Below are 19743 nucleotides of genomic sequence, written 5' to 3' on the forward strand. Positions count from 1 at the left end.
ATAGGCATTGGGGTTTTGTGGGTAATTGTCTATGTTCTATGTTGCATGTTTGCACTTAGTCTTTGATAGCTTCACGTTCGTCTGTTTGTTGTTTTGTTTCGTTTGTTCTTCTTCTAATAAAGAGAAGATGTATTTTTCACACGCTGCGCCTTGGTCCTCTCTCTCACCCATAGACGATCATGACAGAATTACCCACCAGAATCGGACCAAGCGGCGTGTAAAGCAGCAACGGGAGCAGCGCATAAAGGATTCATGGACATGGGAGGAGATATTGGATGGAAAGGGACCTTGGGCACAACCAGGAGAATATCGCCTCCCTTGTGAAGAGCTGGAGGCAGCTAAAGCCGAGAGGAGGCGATATGAGGAGGCAGCACGGAAGCAAGGCTGGAAGCCCGCGAGTACAACCCAAAAATTTCTTGGGGGGGGCTAAAAGGGAGGGTTGGGAAGTCAGGTAGGAGACCTGCGCATACTCCCTGTACTTACCGTGGAGAGCGAGAGTACGGGCAGACACCGTGTTACGCAGTAGAGCGCATGGTGTCTCCTGTACGTGTTCATAGCCCGGTGCGGGTTATTCCACCTCCCCGCACTGGCAGGGCTAGATTAAGGATTGAGCCGGATGTCATGAAGCCGGCCCAACGCATCTGGCCACCAGTGCGTCTCCTCGGGCCGGCTTACATGGCACCAGCCTTACGCATGGTGTCCCCGGTTCGCCTACATAGCCCGGTGCGGGTTATTCCACCTCCCCGCACTGGTCGGGCGACGGGGAGCATACAACCAGGTAAGGTTGGGCAGGCTCAGTGCTCAAGGGAGCCAGTACGCCTGCACGGTCAGGTATTTCCGGGGCCACCTCCCCGCCCCAACCCAGTACCACCAGTGCCTACACCACGCACCAGGCTTCCTGTGCGTCTCCAGAGCCCTGTGCCTCCTCCACGCACTAGCCCTATGGTGCGTGTCTCCAGCCCATTACCACCAGTGCCTACACCACGCACCACGCCTCCTGTGCGTCTCCAGAGTCCTGTGCGTCCTGTTCCTGCTCCCCGCACTAGCCCTGAGATGCGTGTCCCCAGCCCGGTACCACCAGTTCCGGCACCACGCACTAGGCCTAATGTGCGTCTCCAGGGTCCAGTATGCCCTGTTCCTTCTCCCCGCACTAGCCTTCAGGTGCGTGTCCCCAGCCCGGTACCACCAGTTCCGGCACCACGCACCAGGCCTACAGTGCGCCTCAGTCGGCCAGAGTCTGCCGTCTGCCCAGCGGCGCCTGAACTGCCCGTCTGCCCAGCCCCATCTGAGCCATCCATCTGCCCAGCGCCATCTGAGCCATCCGTCTGCCCAGCGCCATCTGAGCCATCCGTCTGCCCAGCGCCATCTGAGCCATCCGTCTGCCCAGCGCCATCTGAGCCATCCGTCTGCCCCGAGCCGTTAGAGCCGCCCGTCTGTCCCGAGCCGTCAGAGCCGTTTGTCAGTCAGGAGCCGCTAGAGCCACCAGTCAGCCAGGATCTGCCAGAGCCGCCAGTCAGCCAGGATCTGCCAGAGCCGCCAACCAGCCAGGATCTGCCAGAGCCGCCAACCAGCCAGGATCTGCCAGAGCCGCCAACCAGCCAGGATCTGCCAGAGCCGCCAACCAGCCAGGATCTGCCAGAGCCGCCAACCAGCCAGGATCTGCCAGAGCCGCCAGTCAGCCAGGATCTGCTAGAGCCGCCAGTCAGCCAGGATCTGCCAGAGCCGCCAGTCAGCCAGGATCTGCCAGAGCCGCCAGTCAGCCAGGATCTGCCAGAGCCGCCAGAGCCGCCAGGATCTGCCAGAGCCGTCAGCCAGCCAGGAGCTGCCAGAGCCGTCAGCCAGCCATGAGCAGCCAGAGCCGTCAGCCAGCCATGAGCAGCCAGATCCGTCAGCCAGCCATGAGCAGCCAGATCCGTCAGCCAGCCATGAGCAGCCAGATCCGTCAGCCAGCCATGAGCTGCCGTCCCTCAGTCCGGAGCTGCCGTCCCTCAGTCCGGAGCTGCCGTCCCTCAGTCCGGAGCTACCCCTCAGTCCGGAGCTACCCCTCAGTCCGGAGCTACCCATCCGTCCGGTGGCGCCCTCTGGGATGGTCTTCAGTCCGGGACTTGCTACAAGGGTCGCCGCTCCAGAGGCGCCACCAAAGCGGGTATTGACAATGGTGGAGTGGGGGCCACGTCCCGCACCCGAGCCGCCGCCATAATAAGGCCCACCCCGGACCCTCCCCTTCAATGTCAGGTTGTGCGGCCGGAGTCCGCACCTTTGGGGGGGGGGGGGTACTGTCACGCCCTGGCCTTAGTATTCTTTGTTTTCTTTATTATTTTAGTTAGGTCAGGGTGTGACATGGGGAATGTATGTGTTTTTGTATTGTCTAGGGGTTTTGTATGGTAAAGGGATCAGTGTCTTGTCTAGGTGTTTGTATGTCTATGGCTGCCTAGATTGGTTCTCAATTAGAGGCAGCTGTGGTTCATTGTCTCTAATTGGGAGCCATATTTAAGGCAGTCATAGGCATTGGGGTTTTGTGGGTAATTGTCTATGTTCTATGTTGCATGTTTGCACTTAGTCTTTGATAGCTTCACGTTTGTCTGTTTGTTGTTTTGTTTCGTTTGTTCTTCTTCTAATAAAGAGAAGATGTATTTTTCACACGCTGCGCCTTGGTCCTCTCTCTCACCCAGAGACGATCGTGACAAATATAGTATTGTATAAACTAGTAGTATGGCTGCTGGTACTATAATATAGTATTGTATAAACTAGTAGTATGGCTGCTGGTACTATAATATAGTATTGTATAAACTAGTAGTATGGCTGCTGGTACCATAATATAGTATTGTATAAACTAGTAGTATGGCTGCTGGTACTATAATATAGTATTGTATAAACTAGTAGTATGGCTGCTGGTACTATAATATAGTATTGTATAAACTAGTAGTATGACTGCTGGTACTATAATATAGTATTGTATAAACTAGTAGTATGGCTGCATACGAGTATCACTGAGAGGAGACAGAGGGGGGTGGGCAGGCTAGAGGGGAAAGAAAGTAGAGACATTGGAATAACTAGAGTTAGAGGTCCCCCTACAGTATGTGATGAGACCATCAGACATTAGTAGAACTAGAGTTAGAGGTCCCCCTACAGTATGTGATGAGACCATCTCTTTACATATTATATTACATCCTATTGAAATACTGGGGTTTTTGTGCAGCTGTACTTGTTGTCTGTATCACTGTGTTCACTCACAGCACAGAAGTACATGCCACTGTCTCCTGCCTCCAACTTCTTCACTGTGAAAGATCCACTCTCAGCTACAGTCTTGTTGGCTGAGAATTTGTCTTCACTGAAGTCTCCATATTCGGCTTTGCTATAACTACTTGTGTAAACTACCTGCTTCATTCCCTCTCCTGGAAGCTGTCTGTACCAGTACATCTGACGGTAGGTTGCTCCCTTAGTGTGACTGCAGTTCATCAGAGCATCCCTGTCTTTCAGTTCCCAGAGTATGGTGGGTGTCTGAGTGACTTCACTCCCCTCAACAAGACCTGTAAGGATACAGTGAGAATGAAATCAATAGAGTTAGGTACAGTTAGACCTGAATACATCAAGACTCAGGTGAAGTGAACATATGCTTGGAAACATCAATATCTATAACTAGAGAAGTCCTTCATTGTAAATAAGAATGTTGTTCTTAACTTTCCTGGTTAAATAAATGAAACATTATGAAACTGTACCTGCAGCACAGAGCAGTGAGACAGTAACAGTGGAGAGAAATGTGAACATGTTTGATCACGTTATATGTGAGAGTGCTGGAAAGAGTCTGGTATCAATGTATATAAAACAAGAGGAGTGTCACATAGATGAATAGATGCCAATCAGTAGACCACGACAGGTTCCACCATATTCAACATGTCAGTGAAGTGGGAGGGACTGATGATCTGAATACATCATGCTAATTAGTGGTCCAGACTGTAGAGACATTCACATTATTAAAGTTAGAGGTCCTCCTACAGTCCATGATGAGACCATCAGCTCTTTACATATTATATTCTATCCTATAGAGCTCGCCAGCTTGTAGTCCTAAAACACGGAAATGAGTCAGCATTTTCTACCTCTGGTTCGTTGACCATTGCTGTGGGAGAAATGAAGGGGTGAAATAATGGGGTTTTGGGATATAAGGTCTGAAGTTAAAACAGGCTTTGGAGATATTATACATTTTGTTCTGTGCAATAACTTAAGGATCGGACCCTTTTTTTCAATTTCTCCTAAAATGACATACCTGAATCTAACTGCCTGTAGCTCAGGACCTGAAGCAAGGATATGCATATTCTTGATCCCATTTGAAAGGAAACACTGACGTTTGTGGATCTGTGAAATTAATATAGGAGAATGTAACACATTAGATCTGGTAAAAGATCTGGTAAAAATAAAACGTACGTTTTCCCGGACGGAAATAATTAATCGTCTTTGAAATGCAAGAGAAAGGCCAAACTTCGAAATAGGAGTCTAGGTGTAAATTATATTTGGGCCAACAGATGGCAGTAGTGTGTGTGAAAAGTTTCAGACTGATGCATTGAAGAATTACATTACTGCACAATATTTTGTATTAATTCTGACAGGAGTTTTACCAAATGTGCCATTTTTGATCCATTGATATATTTTCAAGTACATAACTATAGAGAACACAGACAAATTATATGGTAATATCAAATTAAAGTTTACACACTTCCAGAAATGTCATTCACTAACATTCACACATCAAGATTGCTGGGCGGGGTGGGAATGGAGCCAGAGACAGTAGTGGGGTCAAACTATAGAACATAAAACTAGATTTTCCACCTGCTGATACCACAGTATGGTGTTGTAGCTGGGGAGAGTGTGTTCCACCTGCTGATACCACAGTACGGTGTTGTAGCTGGGGAGAGTGTGTTCCACCTGCTGATACCACAGTATGGTGTTGTAGCTGGGGAGAGTGTGTTCCACCTGCTGACACCACAGTATGGTGTTGTAGCTGGGGAGAGTGTGTTCCCCCTGCTGATACCACAGTATGGTGTTGTAGCTGGGGAGAGTGTGTTCCACCTGCTGACACCACAGTATGGTGTTGTAGCTGGGGAGAGTGTGTTCCACCTGCTGATACCACAGTATGGTGTTGTAGCTGGGGAGAGTGTGTTCCACCTGCTGATACCACAGTATGGTGTTGTAGCTGGGGAGAGTGTGTTCCACCTGCTGATACCACAGTATGGTGTTGTAGCTGGGGAGAGTGTGTTCCACCTGCTGATACCACAGTATGGTGTTGTAGCTGGGGAGAGTGTGTTCCACCTGCTGATACCACAGTATGGTGTTGTAGCTGGGGAGAGTGTGTTCCACCTGCTGATACCACAGTATGGTGTTGTAGCTGGGGAGAGCGTGTTCCACCTGCTGATACCACAGTATGGTGTTGTAGCTGGGGAGAGTGTGTTCCACCTGCTGATACCACAGTATGGTGTTGTAGCTGGGGAGAGTGTGTTCCACCTGCTGATACCACAGTATGGTGTTGTAGCTGGGGAGAGTGTGTTCCACCTGCTGATACCACAGTATGGTGTTGTAGCTGGGGAGAGTGTGTTCCACCTGCTGATACCACAGTATGGTGTTGTAGCTGGGGAGAGTGTGTTCCACCTGCTGATACCACAGTATGGTGTTGTAGCTGGGGAGAGCGTGTTCCACCTGCTGATACCACAGTATGGTGTTGTAGCTGGGGAGAGTGTGTTCCACCTGCTGATACCACAGTATGGTGTTGTAGCTGGGGAGAGTGTGTTCCACCTGCTGATACCACAGTATGGTGTTGTAGCTGGGGAGAGTGTGTTCCACCTGCTGATACCACAGTATGGTGTTGTAGCTGGGGAGAGTGTGTTCCACCTGCTGATACCACAGTATGGTGTTGTAGCTGGGGAGAGCGTGTTCCACCTGCTGATACCACAGTATGGTGTTGTAGCTGGGGAGAGTGTGTTCCACCTGCTGATACCACAGTATGGTGTTGTAGCTGGGGAGAGTGTGTTCCACCTGCTGATACCACAGTATGGTGTTGTAGCTGGGGAGAGTGTGTTCCACCTGCTGATACCACAGTATGGTGTTGTAGCTGGGGAGAGTGTGTTCCACCTGCTGATACCACAGTATGGTGTTGTAGCTGGGGAGAGCGTGTTCCACCTGCTGATACCACAGTATGGTGTTGTAGCTGGGGAGAGTGTGAACAGGATATCAGTTTCTCCAGAACTCTGAAATACTGAAGATGGAGACTGAAGAACGCTGGAACAGAGGAGTTCACCTGTTACAGAAGAGGAGAGAGAGACCTGTTTGTTATAACTACTGTAGTCATTCAGGAAATATATGGAATTATAGATTATTTCAGATGAGATTCACGTTCATAGGTGGAAAATATCCAACAGTGAAATATTCTTAGTTTAACACTGAGTCAAGATGAACATTCAAAAGGACATGGATCTTCAGCTCTCAGACTCCTTACTACACACCATAGTTTACTGTGGTACTGTGTCTGGTGAGTCCACATGGATTTGTTGAGCTGTAACTCCCCCTACAGGAAAGACATGATATCATACCATACTGTATCAAGGTCTCCTGTATGTCAGAGGGAACCTCCCCTTTCTGTTAGACCAGCTGGTGAGTGTTTTGGCATTGAATCAGAGTCAGATACAGTGTGATGTTAATACAGGTGTGATTAGTCTACAGTACACCAGGGAGGAGGTTTTTGTAGAGCAGAGAGGGAGATCTGATGCACTGTGTAAACTAGCAGCACAGTAATACACAGCACTGCTATTTGGAGTTAGTTGATTGATGGTTAAGGTGCTGGTTCCACCTGCATTAGCATCTCCTTCTATATCAAATCCAGCCTCAGGATATCCAGTTTTCCCTATCATGTATCCTAATAGCATTAATTCTCTGTAGTTGGATTGCTTGTACCAGAGGATACGATTATAGCCTGATATACTATGTGAACACTCGGTCTTAGCCGACTCTCCCTGGTTCTTGTACAGGGATGCAGGACTCTGGTAAACCTGGTTACTGAGAGAAGAACCTGGAGAAAGAGAAAGAGAGAAAGAGAGAGAGAGAGAGAGAGAGAGAAAGAGAGAGAGAGAGACAGAGAGAGAGAGAGAGAGACAGAGAGACAGAGAGAGAGACAGAGAGAGGTGAACCAACAAACAAAGAAACATATTCACCTGAAACATCAAATCCAATCAAATGAGGATATTAGTAGTTGATGAAATCAGTGATGTGAATACCTGCAGCCCAGGCTGTGTAACCCATGGTGATGGAGATAAGAATTGTGATCATGTTGACTCACTGTTAAGGAGACAGAATGAGACAGACAAACCCCTCCTCATGAATTAGAGGTGGCTTCTCATCAACTCATCTCAGTGATCTAATAGAGGGATGCTGCCTCCTTATGAGAACATCTAAAACATCAGAGACCTGAGATGAACCCTGCAGGAGGAGTCTATGTGGGACAGGAAGCAGGGTTTAGTAGAGCAGAGAGGGAGATCTGGCAAGATAGAACAGCACACTCCGGGGTGGGGGGGTCTGTGCATATTTGTAAACAACAGCTGGTGCACGAAATCTAAGGAAGTCTCTAGATTTTGCTCGCCTCAAGTAGAGTATATTGTGATAAATTGCAGGCCACACTACTTGCCTAGAGAGTTTTCAGCTATACCTTTTGTGGCTATTTTTTTACCACCACAGACAGATGCTGGCACTAAGACCGCACTCAGTCAGCTGTATAAGGAAATAAGCAAACAGGAAACCACTCACCCAGACGCGGCGCTCCTAGTGGCCGGAGACTTTAATGCAGGGAAACTTAAATCAGTTCAACCAAATTTCTATCAACATGTTAAATGTGCAGCCAGAGGGAATACAATTCTAGATCACCTGTACTCCACACACAGAGACGCATACAAAGCTCTCCATCGCCCTCCATTTGGTAAATCCGACCACAACTCTATCCTCCTGATTCCTGCTTACAAGCAGAAATGAAAGCAGGAAGCACCAGTGACTCGGTCTATTAAAAAGTGGTCAGATGAAGCAGATGCTAAACTACAGAACTGTTTCGCTGTCACAGACTGGAACATGTTCCGGGATTCCTCCGATGGCATTGAGGAGTACACCACATCAGTCACTGGCTTTATCAATAAGTGCATCGAGGACGTCGTCCCCATAAGCTTACAAGAAATCCTGCTATGCCCTGCGACGAACCATCAAACAGGCAAAGCGTCAATACAGGGCTAAGACTGAATCATACTACACCGGCTCCAACGCTCGTCTTATGTGGCAGGGCTTGCAAACTATTACAGACTACAAAGGGAAGCACAGCCGCGAGCTGCCCAGTGACACGAGCCTACCACACGAGCTAAACCACTTCTTTGCTCGCTTCGAGGCAAGCAACACTGAGGCATGCATGAGAGCATCAGCTGTTCCGGACGACTGTGTGATCACGCTCTCCGTAGCCGACGTGAGTAAGGCCTTTAAACAGGTCAACATACACAAGGCTGCGGAGCCAGACGGATTACCAGCATGTGCTGACCAACTGGCAGGTGTCTTCACTGACATTTTCAACATGTCGCTGATTGAGTCTGTAATACCAACATGTGTCAAGCAGACCACCATAGTCCCTGTACCCAAGAACACAAAGGCAACCTGCATAAATGACTACAGGCCCGTAGCACTCGTCCGTAGCCATGAAGTGCTTTGAAAGGTTGGTAATGCTCACATCAAAACAATTCTCCCAGAAACCCTAGACCCACTCCAATTTTCATACCGCCCAAACAGATCCACAGATGATGCAATCTCTATTGTACTCAAATCAAATCAAATGTATTTATATAGCCCTTCTTACATCAGCTGATATCTCAAAGTGCTGTACAGAAACCCAGCCTAAAACCCCAAACAGCAAGCAATGCAGGTGTAGAAGCACGGTGGCTAGGAAAAACTCCCTAGAAAGGCCAAAACCTAGGAAGAAACCTAGAGAAGAACCAGGCTATGAGGGGTGGTCAGTCCTCTTCTGGCTGTGCCGGGTGGAGATTATAACAGAACATGGCCAAGATGTTCAAATGTTCATAAATGACCAGCATGGTCAAATAATAATAATCACAGCAGTTGTCGAGGGTGCAACAAGTCAGTACCTCAGGAGTAAATGTCAGTTGGCTTTTCATAGCCGATCATTGAGAGTATCTCTACCGCTCCTGCTGTCTCTAGAGAGTTGAAAACAGCAGGTCTGGGACAGGTAGCACGTCCGGTGAACAGGTCAGGGTTCCATAGCCGCAGGCAGAACAGTTGAAACTGGAGGTGGACTGGGGACAGCAAGGAGTCATCATGCCAGGTAGTCCTGAGGCATGGTCATAGGGCTCAGGTCCTCCGAGAGAGAGAAAGAAAGAGAGAAAGAGAGAATTAGAGAGAGCATACTTAAATTCACACAGGACATCGGATAAGACAGGAGAAGTACTCCAGATATAACAGACTGACCCTAGCCCCCCGACACATAAACTACTGCAGCATAAATAATGGAGGCTGAGACAGGAGGGGTCAGACACACTGTGGCCCCATCCGATGATACCCCCGGACAGGGCCAAACAGGCAGGATAAGCCCCCACACCACTAGAGGGATATCTTCAACCACCAACTTACCATCCTGAGACAAGGCCAAGTATAGCCCACAAAGATCTCCGCCACGGCACAACCCAAGGGGGGCCGCCAACCCAAAGAGGAAGATCACGTCAGCGACTCAACCCACTCAAGTGACGCACCCCTCCTAGGGACGGCATTGAAGAGCACTGTAATAGCCCCTGTAATAGGGTTAGAGGCAGATAATCTCAGTGGAGAGAGGGGAACCGGCCAGGCAGAGACAGCAAGGGTGGTCCGTTGCTCCAGAGCCTTTCCGTTCACCTTCACACTCCTGGGCCAGACTACACTCAATCATATGACCAATCATATGACCTACTGAAGAGATGAGTCTTCAGTAAAGACTTAAAGGTTGAGACCGAGTCTGCGTCTCTCACATGGGTAGGCAGAACATTCCATAAAAATGGAGCTCTATAGGAGAAACCCCTGCCTCCAGCTGTTTGCTTAGAAATTCTAGGGACAATTAGGAGGCCTGCGTCTTGTGACCGTAGCGTACGTGTAGGTATGTACGGCAGGACCAAATCGGAAAGATAGGGAGGAGCAAGCCCATGTAATGCTTTGTAGGTTAGCAGTAAAACCTTGAAATCACTCCACACTGCCCTTTCCCACCTGGACAAAAGGAACACCTATGTGAGAATGCTGTTCAATGACTACAGCTCAGCGTTCAACAACATCAAAGCTCATCACTAAGCTAAGGATCCTGGTACTTAACACCTCAACTGGATCCTGGACTTCCTGACGGGCCGCCCCCAGGTGGTAAGGGATGGTAACAACACAACTACAGCGCTGATCCTCAACACGGGGACCCCTCAGGGCTGCGTGCTCAGTCCCCTCTTATACTCCCTTTTCACTCATGAATCCATGGCCAGGCACGACTCCAACACCATCATCAAGTTTGCCAATGACAGAACAGTGGTAGGCCTGATCACCAACAATGATGAGACGTCCTATAGGGAGGAGTTCAGAGACCTGGCCGTGTGGTGCCAGGACAGCAACCTCTCCCTCAACGTGATCAAGACAAAGCAGATGATTGTGGACTACAGGAAAAGGAGGACCAAGCACGCCCCCATTCTCATCGACGGGGCTGTAGTGAAGCAGGTTGAGAGCTTCAAATTCCTTTGTGTCCACATCAACAACAAACTATCATGGTCCCAACACACCAAGACAGTCGTGAAGAGGGCACGACAAAGCCTATTCCCCCCCAGGAGACTGAAAAGATTTGGATTGGGTCCTCAGATCCTCAAATGGTTCTACAGCTGCACCATCGAGAGCATCCTGACTGGTTGCATCACTGCCTGTTTTGGCAACTGCTCAGCCTCCGACCTCAAGGCACTACAGAGGGTAGTGCGTACGGCCCAGGACATCACTGGGGCCAAGCTTGCTGCCATCCAGGACCTCTATACCAAGCAGTGTCAGAGGAAGGCCCTAAAAATTGTCAAACTCCAGCCACCCTAGTCATAGACTGTTCTCTCTGCTATCACACAGCAAGAGGTACCGGACCGCCAAGTCTAGGTCCAAAAGGCTTCATAACAGCTTCTACACCCAAGCCAGAAGACTCCTGAACAGCTAATCAAAGGGCTCCCCAGACCCGTCTTTTACACTGCTGCAACTCTCTGTTTATTGTCTATGCATAGTCACTTTAACTCTACATGTACATATTACCTCAATAACCTTGACTAACTGGTGCCCCCGCACATTGACTCTGTATCAATTTTTTATTTAACACTTTTTCTTTCTTAAAAACTTCTTAATGCATTGTTGGTTAACCTGTTTGGCGTGCAAGCCCGACGTCGGTACACTTATGACAACAGCCAGCTCAAAGTGCAGGGCGCGAAATTCAAAAGATATTTTTTTAAATATTTAACTTTCACACATTAACAAGTCCAATACAGCATATGAAAGGTACACATCTTGTGAATCAAGCCAACATGTCCGATTTTTAAAATGTTTTACAGGGAAGACACAATATGTAAATCTATTAGCTAACCACGTTAGCAAAAGACACCACTTTTCTTACTCCATCAGTTTTTTACTCCATCAGTAGCTATCACAAATTCGACCAAATAAAGATATAAATAGCCACTAACCAAGAAACAACTTCATCAGATGACAGTCTGATAACATATTTATTGTATAGCATATGTTTTGTTCGAAAAATGTGCATATTTCAGGTATAAATCATAGTTTACATTTCAGCTACAATCAGAAATTGCACCGAAAGCAGCCATAATATTTACAGACACCAACGTCATTACATTTTACATTTACATTTAAGTAATTTAGCAGACGCTCTTATCCAGAGCGACTTACAAGTTGGTGCATTCACCTTATGATATCCAGTGGAACAACCACTTTACAATAGTGCATCTAACTCTTTTAAGGGGGGGGGGGGGGGGGGGGTTAGAAGGATTACTTTATCCTATCCTAGGTATTCCTTAAAGAGGTGGTGTTTCAGGTGTTTCCGGAAGGTGGTGATTGACTCCGCTGTCCTGGCGTCGTGAGGGAGTTTGTTCCACCATTGGGGTGCCAGAGCAGCGAACAGTTTTGACTGGGCTGAGCGGGAACTGTACTTCCTCAGAGGTAGGGAGGCGAGCAGGCCAGAGGTGGATGAACGCAGTGCCCTTGTTTGGGTGTAGGGCCTGATCAGAGCCTGAAGGTACGGAGGTGCCGTTCCCCTCACAGCTCTGTAGGCAAGCACCATGGTCTTGTAGCGGATGCGAGATTCAACTGGAAGCCAGTGGAGAGAGCGGAGGAGCGGGGTGACGTGAGAGAACTTGGGAAGGTTGAACACCAGACGGGCTGCGGCGTTCTGGATGAGTTGTAGGGGTTTAATGGCACAGGCAGGGAGCCCAGCCAACAGCGAGTTGCAGTCGTCCAGACTGGAGATGACAAGTGCCTGGATTAGGACCTGCGCCGCTTCCTGTGTGAGGCAGGGTCGTACTCTGCGAATGTTGTAGAGCATGAACCTACAGGAACGGGTCACCGCCTTGATGTTAGTTGAGAACGACAGCGTGTTGTCCAGGATCACGCCAAGGTTCTTAGCACTCTGGGAGGAGGACACAATGGAGTTGTCAACCGTGATGGCGAGATCATGGAACGGGCAGTCCTTCCCCGGGAGGAAGAGCAGCTCCGTCTTGCCGAGGTTCAGCTTGAGGTGGTGATCCGTCATCCACACTGATATGTCTGCCAGACATGCAGAGATGCGATTCGCCACCTGGTTATCAGAAGGGGGAAAGGAGAAGATTAATTGTGTGTCGTCTGCATAGCAATGATAGGAGAGACCATGTGAGGATATGACAGAGCCAAGTGACTTGGTGTATAGCGAGAATAGGAGAGGGCCTAGAACAGAGCCCTGGGGGACACCAGTGGTGAGAGCACGTGGTGCGGAGACAGATTCTCGCCACGCCACCTGGTAGGAGCGACCTGTCAGGTAGGACGCAATCCAAGCGTGGGCCGCGCCGGAGATGCCCAACTCGGAGAGGGTGGAGAGGAGGATCTGATGGTTCACTGTATCAAAGGCAGCCGATAGGTCTAGAAGGATGAGAGCAGAGGAGAGAGAGTTAGCTTTAGCAGTGCGGAGCGCCTCCGTGACACAGAGAAGAGCAGTCTCAGTTGAATGACTAGTCTTGAAACCTGACTGATTTGGATCAAGAAGGTCATTCTGAGAGAGATAGCAGGAGAGCTGGCCAAGGACGGCACGTTCGAGAGTTTTGGAGAGAAAAGAAAGAAGGGATACTGGTCTGTAGTTGTTGACATCGGAGGGATCGAGTGTAGGTTTTTTCAGCAGGGGTGCAACTCTCGCTCTCTTGAAGGCGGAAGGGACGTAGCCAGCGGTCAAGGATGAGTTGATGAGCGAGGTGAGGTAAGGGAGAAGGTCTCCGGAAATGGCCTGGAGAAGAGAGGAGGGGATAGGGTCAAGCGGGCAGGTTATTGGGCGGCCGGCCGTCACAAGACGTGAGATTTCATCTGGAGAGAGAGGGGAGAAAGAGGTCAAAGCACAGGGTAGGGCAGTGTGAGCAGAACCAGCGGTGTCGTTTGACTTAGCAAACGAGGATCGGATGTCGTCGACCTTCTTTTCAAAATGGTTGACGAAGTCATCCGCAGAGAGGGAGGAGGAGGGGGGAGGGGGAGGAGGATTCAGGAGGGAGGAGAAGGTGGCAAAGAGCTTCCTAGGGTTAGAGGCAGATGCTTTGGAATTTAGAGTGGTAGAAAGTGGCTTTAGCAGCAGAGACAGAAGAGGAGAATGTAGAGAGGAGGGAGTGAAAGGATGCCAGGTCCGCAGGGAGGCGAGTTTTCCTCCATTTCCGCTCGGCTGCCCGGAGCCCTGTTCTGTGAGCTCGCAATGAGTCGTCGAGCCACGGAGCAGGAGGGGAGGACCGAGCCGGCCTGGAGGATAGGGGACATAGAGAGTTAAAGGATGCAGAAAGGGAGGAGAGGAGGGTTGAGGAGGCAGAATCAGGAGATAGGTTGGAGAAGGTTTGAGCAGAGGGAAGAGATGATAGGATGGAAGAGGAGAGAGTAGCGGGGGAGAGAGAGCGAAGGTTGGGACGGCGCGATACCATCCGAGTAGGGGCAGTGTGGGAAGTGTTGGATGAGAGCGAGAGGGTAAAGGATACAAGGTAGTGGTCGGAGACTTGGAGGGGAGTTGCAATGAGATTAGTGGAAGAACAGCATCTAGTAAAGATGAGGTCAAGCGTATTGCCTGCCTTGTGAGTAGGGGGGAAGGTGAGAGGGTGAGGTCAAAAGAGGAGAGGAGTGGAAAGAAGGAGGCAGAGAGGAATGAGTCAAAGGTAGACGTGGGGAGGTTAAAGTCACCCAGAACTGTGAGAGGTGAGCCATCCTCAGGAAAGGAACTTATCAAGGCGTCAAGCTCATTGATGAACTCTCCAAGGGAACCTGGGGGGCGATAAATGATAAGGATGTTAAGCTTGAAAGGGCTGGTAACTGTGACAGCATGGAATTCAAAGGAGGCGATAGACAGATGGGTCAGGGGAGAAAGAGAGAATGTCCACTTGGGAGAGATGAGGATCCCAGTGCCACCACCCCGCTGACCAGAAGCTCTCGGGGTGTGCGAGAACACGTGGGCAGACGAGGAGAGAGCAGTAGGAGTAGCAGTGTTATCTGTGGTAATCCATGTTTCCGTCAGTGCCAAGAAGTCGAGGGACTGGAGGGAAGCATAGGCTGAGATGAACTCTGCCTTGTTGGCCGCAGATCGGCAGTTCCAGAGGCTGCCGGAGACCTGGAACTCCACGTGGGTCGTGCGCGCTGGGACCACCAGGTTAGAGTGGCGGCGGCCACGCGGTGTGAAGCGTTTGTATGGTCTGTGCAGAGAGGAGAGAAGAGGGATAGACAGACACATAGTTGACAGGCTACAGAAGAGGCTACGCTAATGCAAAGGAGATTGGAATGACAAGTGGACTACACGTCTCGAATGTTCAGAAAGTTAAGCTTACGTTGCAAAAAATCTTATTGACTAAAATGATACAGTACTGCTGACTGGTGAAGTAGGCTAGCTAGCAGTGGCTGCGTTGTTGACTTAGTTTGAAAGTGTAGCTGGCTAGGTAGCCTCGGTAACTGGCTAGGTAACCTTGACAATTACTCTAAACTACACAATTATCTTGGATACAAAGACCGCAAAGACAACTATGTAGCTAGCTAACACTACACTAATCAAGTCGTTCCGTTGTAATGTAATAGTTTCTACAGTGCTGCAATTCGGTAGACGGTAGACGTTGGCTAGCTGCTGGCTTGCTAGCAGTGTTGCCTACGTTAGGACGAAAATAGCTGGCTAGCTAACCTCGGTAATTACGATAATTACTCTAAACTACACAATTACCTTGGATACAAAGACAGCAACGACAACTATGTAGCTAGCTAACACTACACTAATCAAGTCGTTCCGTTGTAATGTAGAAACTAATGTAATAGTTTCTACAGTGCTGCTATTCGGTAGACGGTAGACGTTGGCTAGCTGCTAGCTGCTGGCTAGCTAGCAGTGTTGACTAGGACTAGGACGAAAATAGCTGACTAGCTAACCTCGGTAATTACGATAATTACTCTAAACTACACAATTATCTTTGATACAAAGACGGCTATGTAGCTAGCTAAGATCAGACAAGTCAAACCGTTGTACTGTAATGAAATGTAATACTACCTGCGGAGCGAAATGCGACCACTCGCTCCAACAGTGCTGCTATTCGGTAGACGGTAGACGTTGGCTAGCTGCTAGCTGCTGGCTAGCTAGCAGTGTTGACTAGGACGAAAATAGCTGACTAGCTAACCTCGGTAATTACGATAATTACTCTAAACTACACAATTATCTTTGATACAAAGACGGCTATGTAGCTAGCTAAGATCAGACAAGTCAAAACGTTGTACTGTAATGAAATGTAATACTACCTGCGGAGCGAAATGCGAAATGCGACCACTCGCTCCAACCCGGAACGTCAAATACCTAATTACTCATCATAAAACATTTCTGAAAAATACATAGTGTACAGCAATTGAAAGACAGGCATCTTGTGATTCCAGACAATATTTCCGATTTATTAAATGTTTCACAGCGAAAACAAAATGTAGCGTTATATTAGCGTAGCCACAATAGCCAGAAACACTTGGGCGCCGACGACCAGTTCACATGCACGACAGATATTAGAAATAGCATCATAAAATGTTTCTTACTTTTGGTGATCTTCCGTCAGAATGTTGGACAAGGTGTCCTTTGTCCAGAACAGTCGTTGTTTGGATCTGGAACGGCAAATTTACCTCATCATTTAGCATGGGCACTTGCCAAGTGGCACGGATCTCTCCAACGTCAACAAAGTCAGAGAACGGAACACGGCAAAACTCCCGAAAAAATTTCAATAATCTGATTAAACTATATTGAAAAAACATACTTTACGATGATATGGTCACATGTATCAAATAAAATCTAAACCGGAGATGTTAGTCGTCCATAACGACAGCTAAACAGAAGGCAAATCCATGTCCCCTTTCGCGCGCTCCAGAAACAGGAAATGGACGGTCACGTCATACAAAGAGCTTTAATTCCACCTCAGACCAAGATAAACACGAAATTTCTTCTCTCACCGCCTCTTGACAACCAGGGGAAGGTGTATGAAGTGTACGTAGACTCTTACGTATCATGCCCATGTATAGGCAGGAAGTTGAACAGAGCATCGATTTCTGACATTCCACTTCCTGGTCAGGAAATGTGCTGCAGAATGAGTTCTGTTTCACTCAGAGAAGTAATTCAAACGGTTTTAGAAACTAGAGAGTGTTTTCTATCCAATAGTAATAATAATATGCATATTGTACGAGCAAGAATTGAGTACGAGGCCGTTTGAAATGGGCACCATTTAACTGGCTACTCAATACTGCCCCTTGCAGCCATAAGAAGTTTTAAGGGCATTTGAGTAAGCATTTCAATGTAAAGTCTATACCTGCTGTATTCGGTGCATGTGACAAATAAAATTGAATGTGATTTGACATGCCAATCTCCTTTTGTCCTGACAGCATCAGATACATGGTCTACACATACGGAGACAGAGGGGAGCTATTTCACTGTCCAGACAGCATCAGATACATGGTCTACACATAGAGAGACAGATGGGAGCTGTTTCACTGTCCAGACAGCATCAGATACATGGTCTACACATACGGAGACAGAGGGGAGCTGTTTCACTGTCCAGATAGCATCAGATACATGGTCTACACATACGGAGACAGAGGGGAGCTGTTTCACTGTCCAGACAGCATCAGATACATGGTCTACACATACGGAGACAGAGGGGAGCTGTTTCACTTGATCGGATGCATTATCTGAGATTGATGTGTCTTTCTGTTTGTGTGCGTCTTGGTAAAATAAATTATTAATATTTAAACATTTTACTTAGAAGGGCAAGGAGGTACGGTAGGGCGGGCCAGGCCCCCAAGTGCCCTTACATACCACCGGCACTTGTCCAGGCCCCCTAGGGCCCTCCCATACCACCGGCCCTGGTCCAGGCCTCCTTGGTGCCCTCCCATACCACCGGCCCTGGTCCAGGCCCCCTAGGGCCCTCCCATACCACTGACCCTGGTCCAGCCACTCTAGGGACTTCGCATACTACCGGACCAATTCCAGGCCCGCTAGGATCCTCCTATACCACCGGCCTTGGCACAAGCCCCCTAGGGCCCTCCCATACCACCGGCCCTAGTCCAGACCCCCTAGGGCCCTCCAAAACCACCGGCCCTGGTCCAGACCCCCTAGGGCCCTCCCATACCACCGGCCCTGGTCCAGGCCCCCTAGGGCCCTCCCATACCACCGGCCCTGGTCCAGACCCCCTAGGGCCCTCCCATACCACCGGCCCTGGTCCAGGCCCCTAGGGCCCTCCCATACTGCCCGGCCCTGGTCCAGGCCCCCTAGGGCCCTCCCATACCACCGGCCCTGGTCCAGGCCCCTAGGGCCCTCCCATACCACCGGCCCTGGTCCAGGCCCCCTAGGGCCCTCCCATACCGCCAGCCCTGGTCCAGACCCCCTAGGGCCCTCCCATACCGCCCGGCCCTGGTCCAGGCCCCCTAGGGCCCTCCCATACCACCGGCCCTGGTCCAGGCCCCTAGGGCCCTCCCATACCACCGGCCCTGGTCCAGGCCCCCTAGGGCCCTCCCATACCACCGGCCCTGGTCCAGGCCCCCTAGGGCCCTCCCATACCACCGGCCCTGGTCCAGGCCCACACACATTTAGAAAGCGCCTGAATCCCAAATGACACCCTATTCCCTATACAGAACTTGTGTTGATATTCAAGCAGATCCCTTGTTCACCTACAGGTCTCCTGTTCAACTTAAAGGTGTATTGTGGAACATACCGGTATCTACATCATTGAAAGTATTTGTCTCTTTTAGTCTTTAGATCTGATCTGTGTTATAGATTCTGCAGTCATCACACTAGAAATAGGATATAATTTGAAGAAATACATGAACCGTTTCTTCAAGACAACAACATCAACCACATTATTTGGTCTAGAGGTTTGATATCAACTTCCTCCATGTGCTCAGACATCTACAGCGGTGGATAGCAGGTGTGCTGGGTGTTGATGTACACTGCAGTTATGGAGTAAAGGATCAGAAGGGGGGTTTGTAGAAGAGAGAAGGGTATCTACATCACTGTGTTGACTTCAGGTCAGAACAGTAATACACTGCACTGACTTCAGGTCAGAACAGTAATACACTGCACTGACTTCAGGTCAGAACAGTAATACACTGCACTGACTTCAGGTCAGAACAGTAATACACTGCACTGACTTCAGGTCAGAACAGTAATACACTGCACTGACTTCAGGTCAGAACAGTAATACACTGCACTGACTTCAGGTCAGAACAGTAATACACTGCACTGACTTCAGGTCAGAACAGTAATACACTGCACTGACTTCAGGTCAGAACAGAAGCTGAAGAGATGCTTCTTTCGATCCATTTCCAAGGATTTCAAAGTGCTCTTAAAATGATCCTTCAACTGTCTGACTTTTATAATACACATATCCAATCAGTTTCAGACTAGTATCATCTATTGACTGCTGGTACCATAATATAGTATTGTATAAACTAGTAGTATGGCTGCTGGTACTATAATATAGTATTGTATAAACTAGTAGTATGGCTGCTGGTACCATAATATAGTATTGTATAAACTAGTAGTATGGCTGCTGGTACTATAATATAGTATTGTATAAACTAGTAGTATGGCTGCTGGTACTATAATATAGTATTGTATAAACTAGTAGTATGGCTGCTGGTACCATAATATAGTATTGTATAAACTAGTAGTATGACTGCTGGTACTATAATATAGTATTGTATAAACTAGTAGTATGACTGCTGGTACTATAATATAGTTTTGTATAAACTAGTAGTATGACTGCTGGTACCATAATATAGTATTGTATAAACTAGTAGTATGACTGCTGGTACTATAATATAGTATTGTATAAACTAGTATTATGGCTGCTGGTACTATATTATAGTATTGTATAAACTAGTAGTATGGCTGCTGGTACCATAATATAGTATTGTATAAACTAGTAGTATGGCCGCTGGTACCATAATATAGTATTGTATAAA

The 19743-nt window shown here is 48.5% G+C and overlaps 1 gene segment (V, D, J or C); it reads right to left on the reverse strand.

Moving 5' to 3' along the window:
* Window positions 1-3171: 3171 nt before the first annotated feature.
* LOC120022981 lies at window positions 3172-3768 on the reverse strand. The segment is given in 2 exon segments: window positions 3172-3530; window positions 3720-3768. Coding segments are annotated over 2 exon segments (408 nt in total).
* Between the last annotated feature and the right edge of the window lie 15975 nt (window positions 3769-19743).

The sequence above is a fragment of the Salvelinus namaycush genome, chromosome 28 (assembly GCF_016432855.1).
Source record: "Salvelinus namaycush isolate Seneca chromosome 28, SaNama_1.0, whole genome shotgun sequence".
NCBI classification, from domain to species: domain Eukaryota; kingdom Metazoa; phylum Chordata; class Actinopteri; order Salmoniformes; family Salmonidae; genus Salvelinus; species Salvelinus namaycush.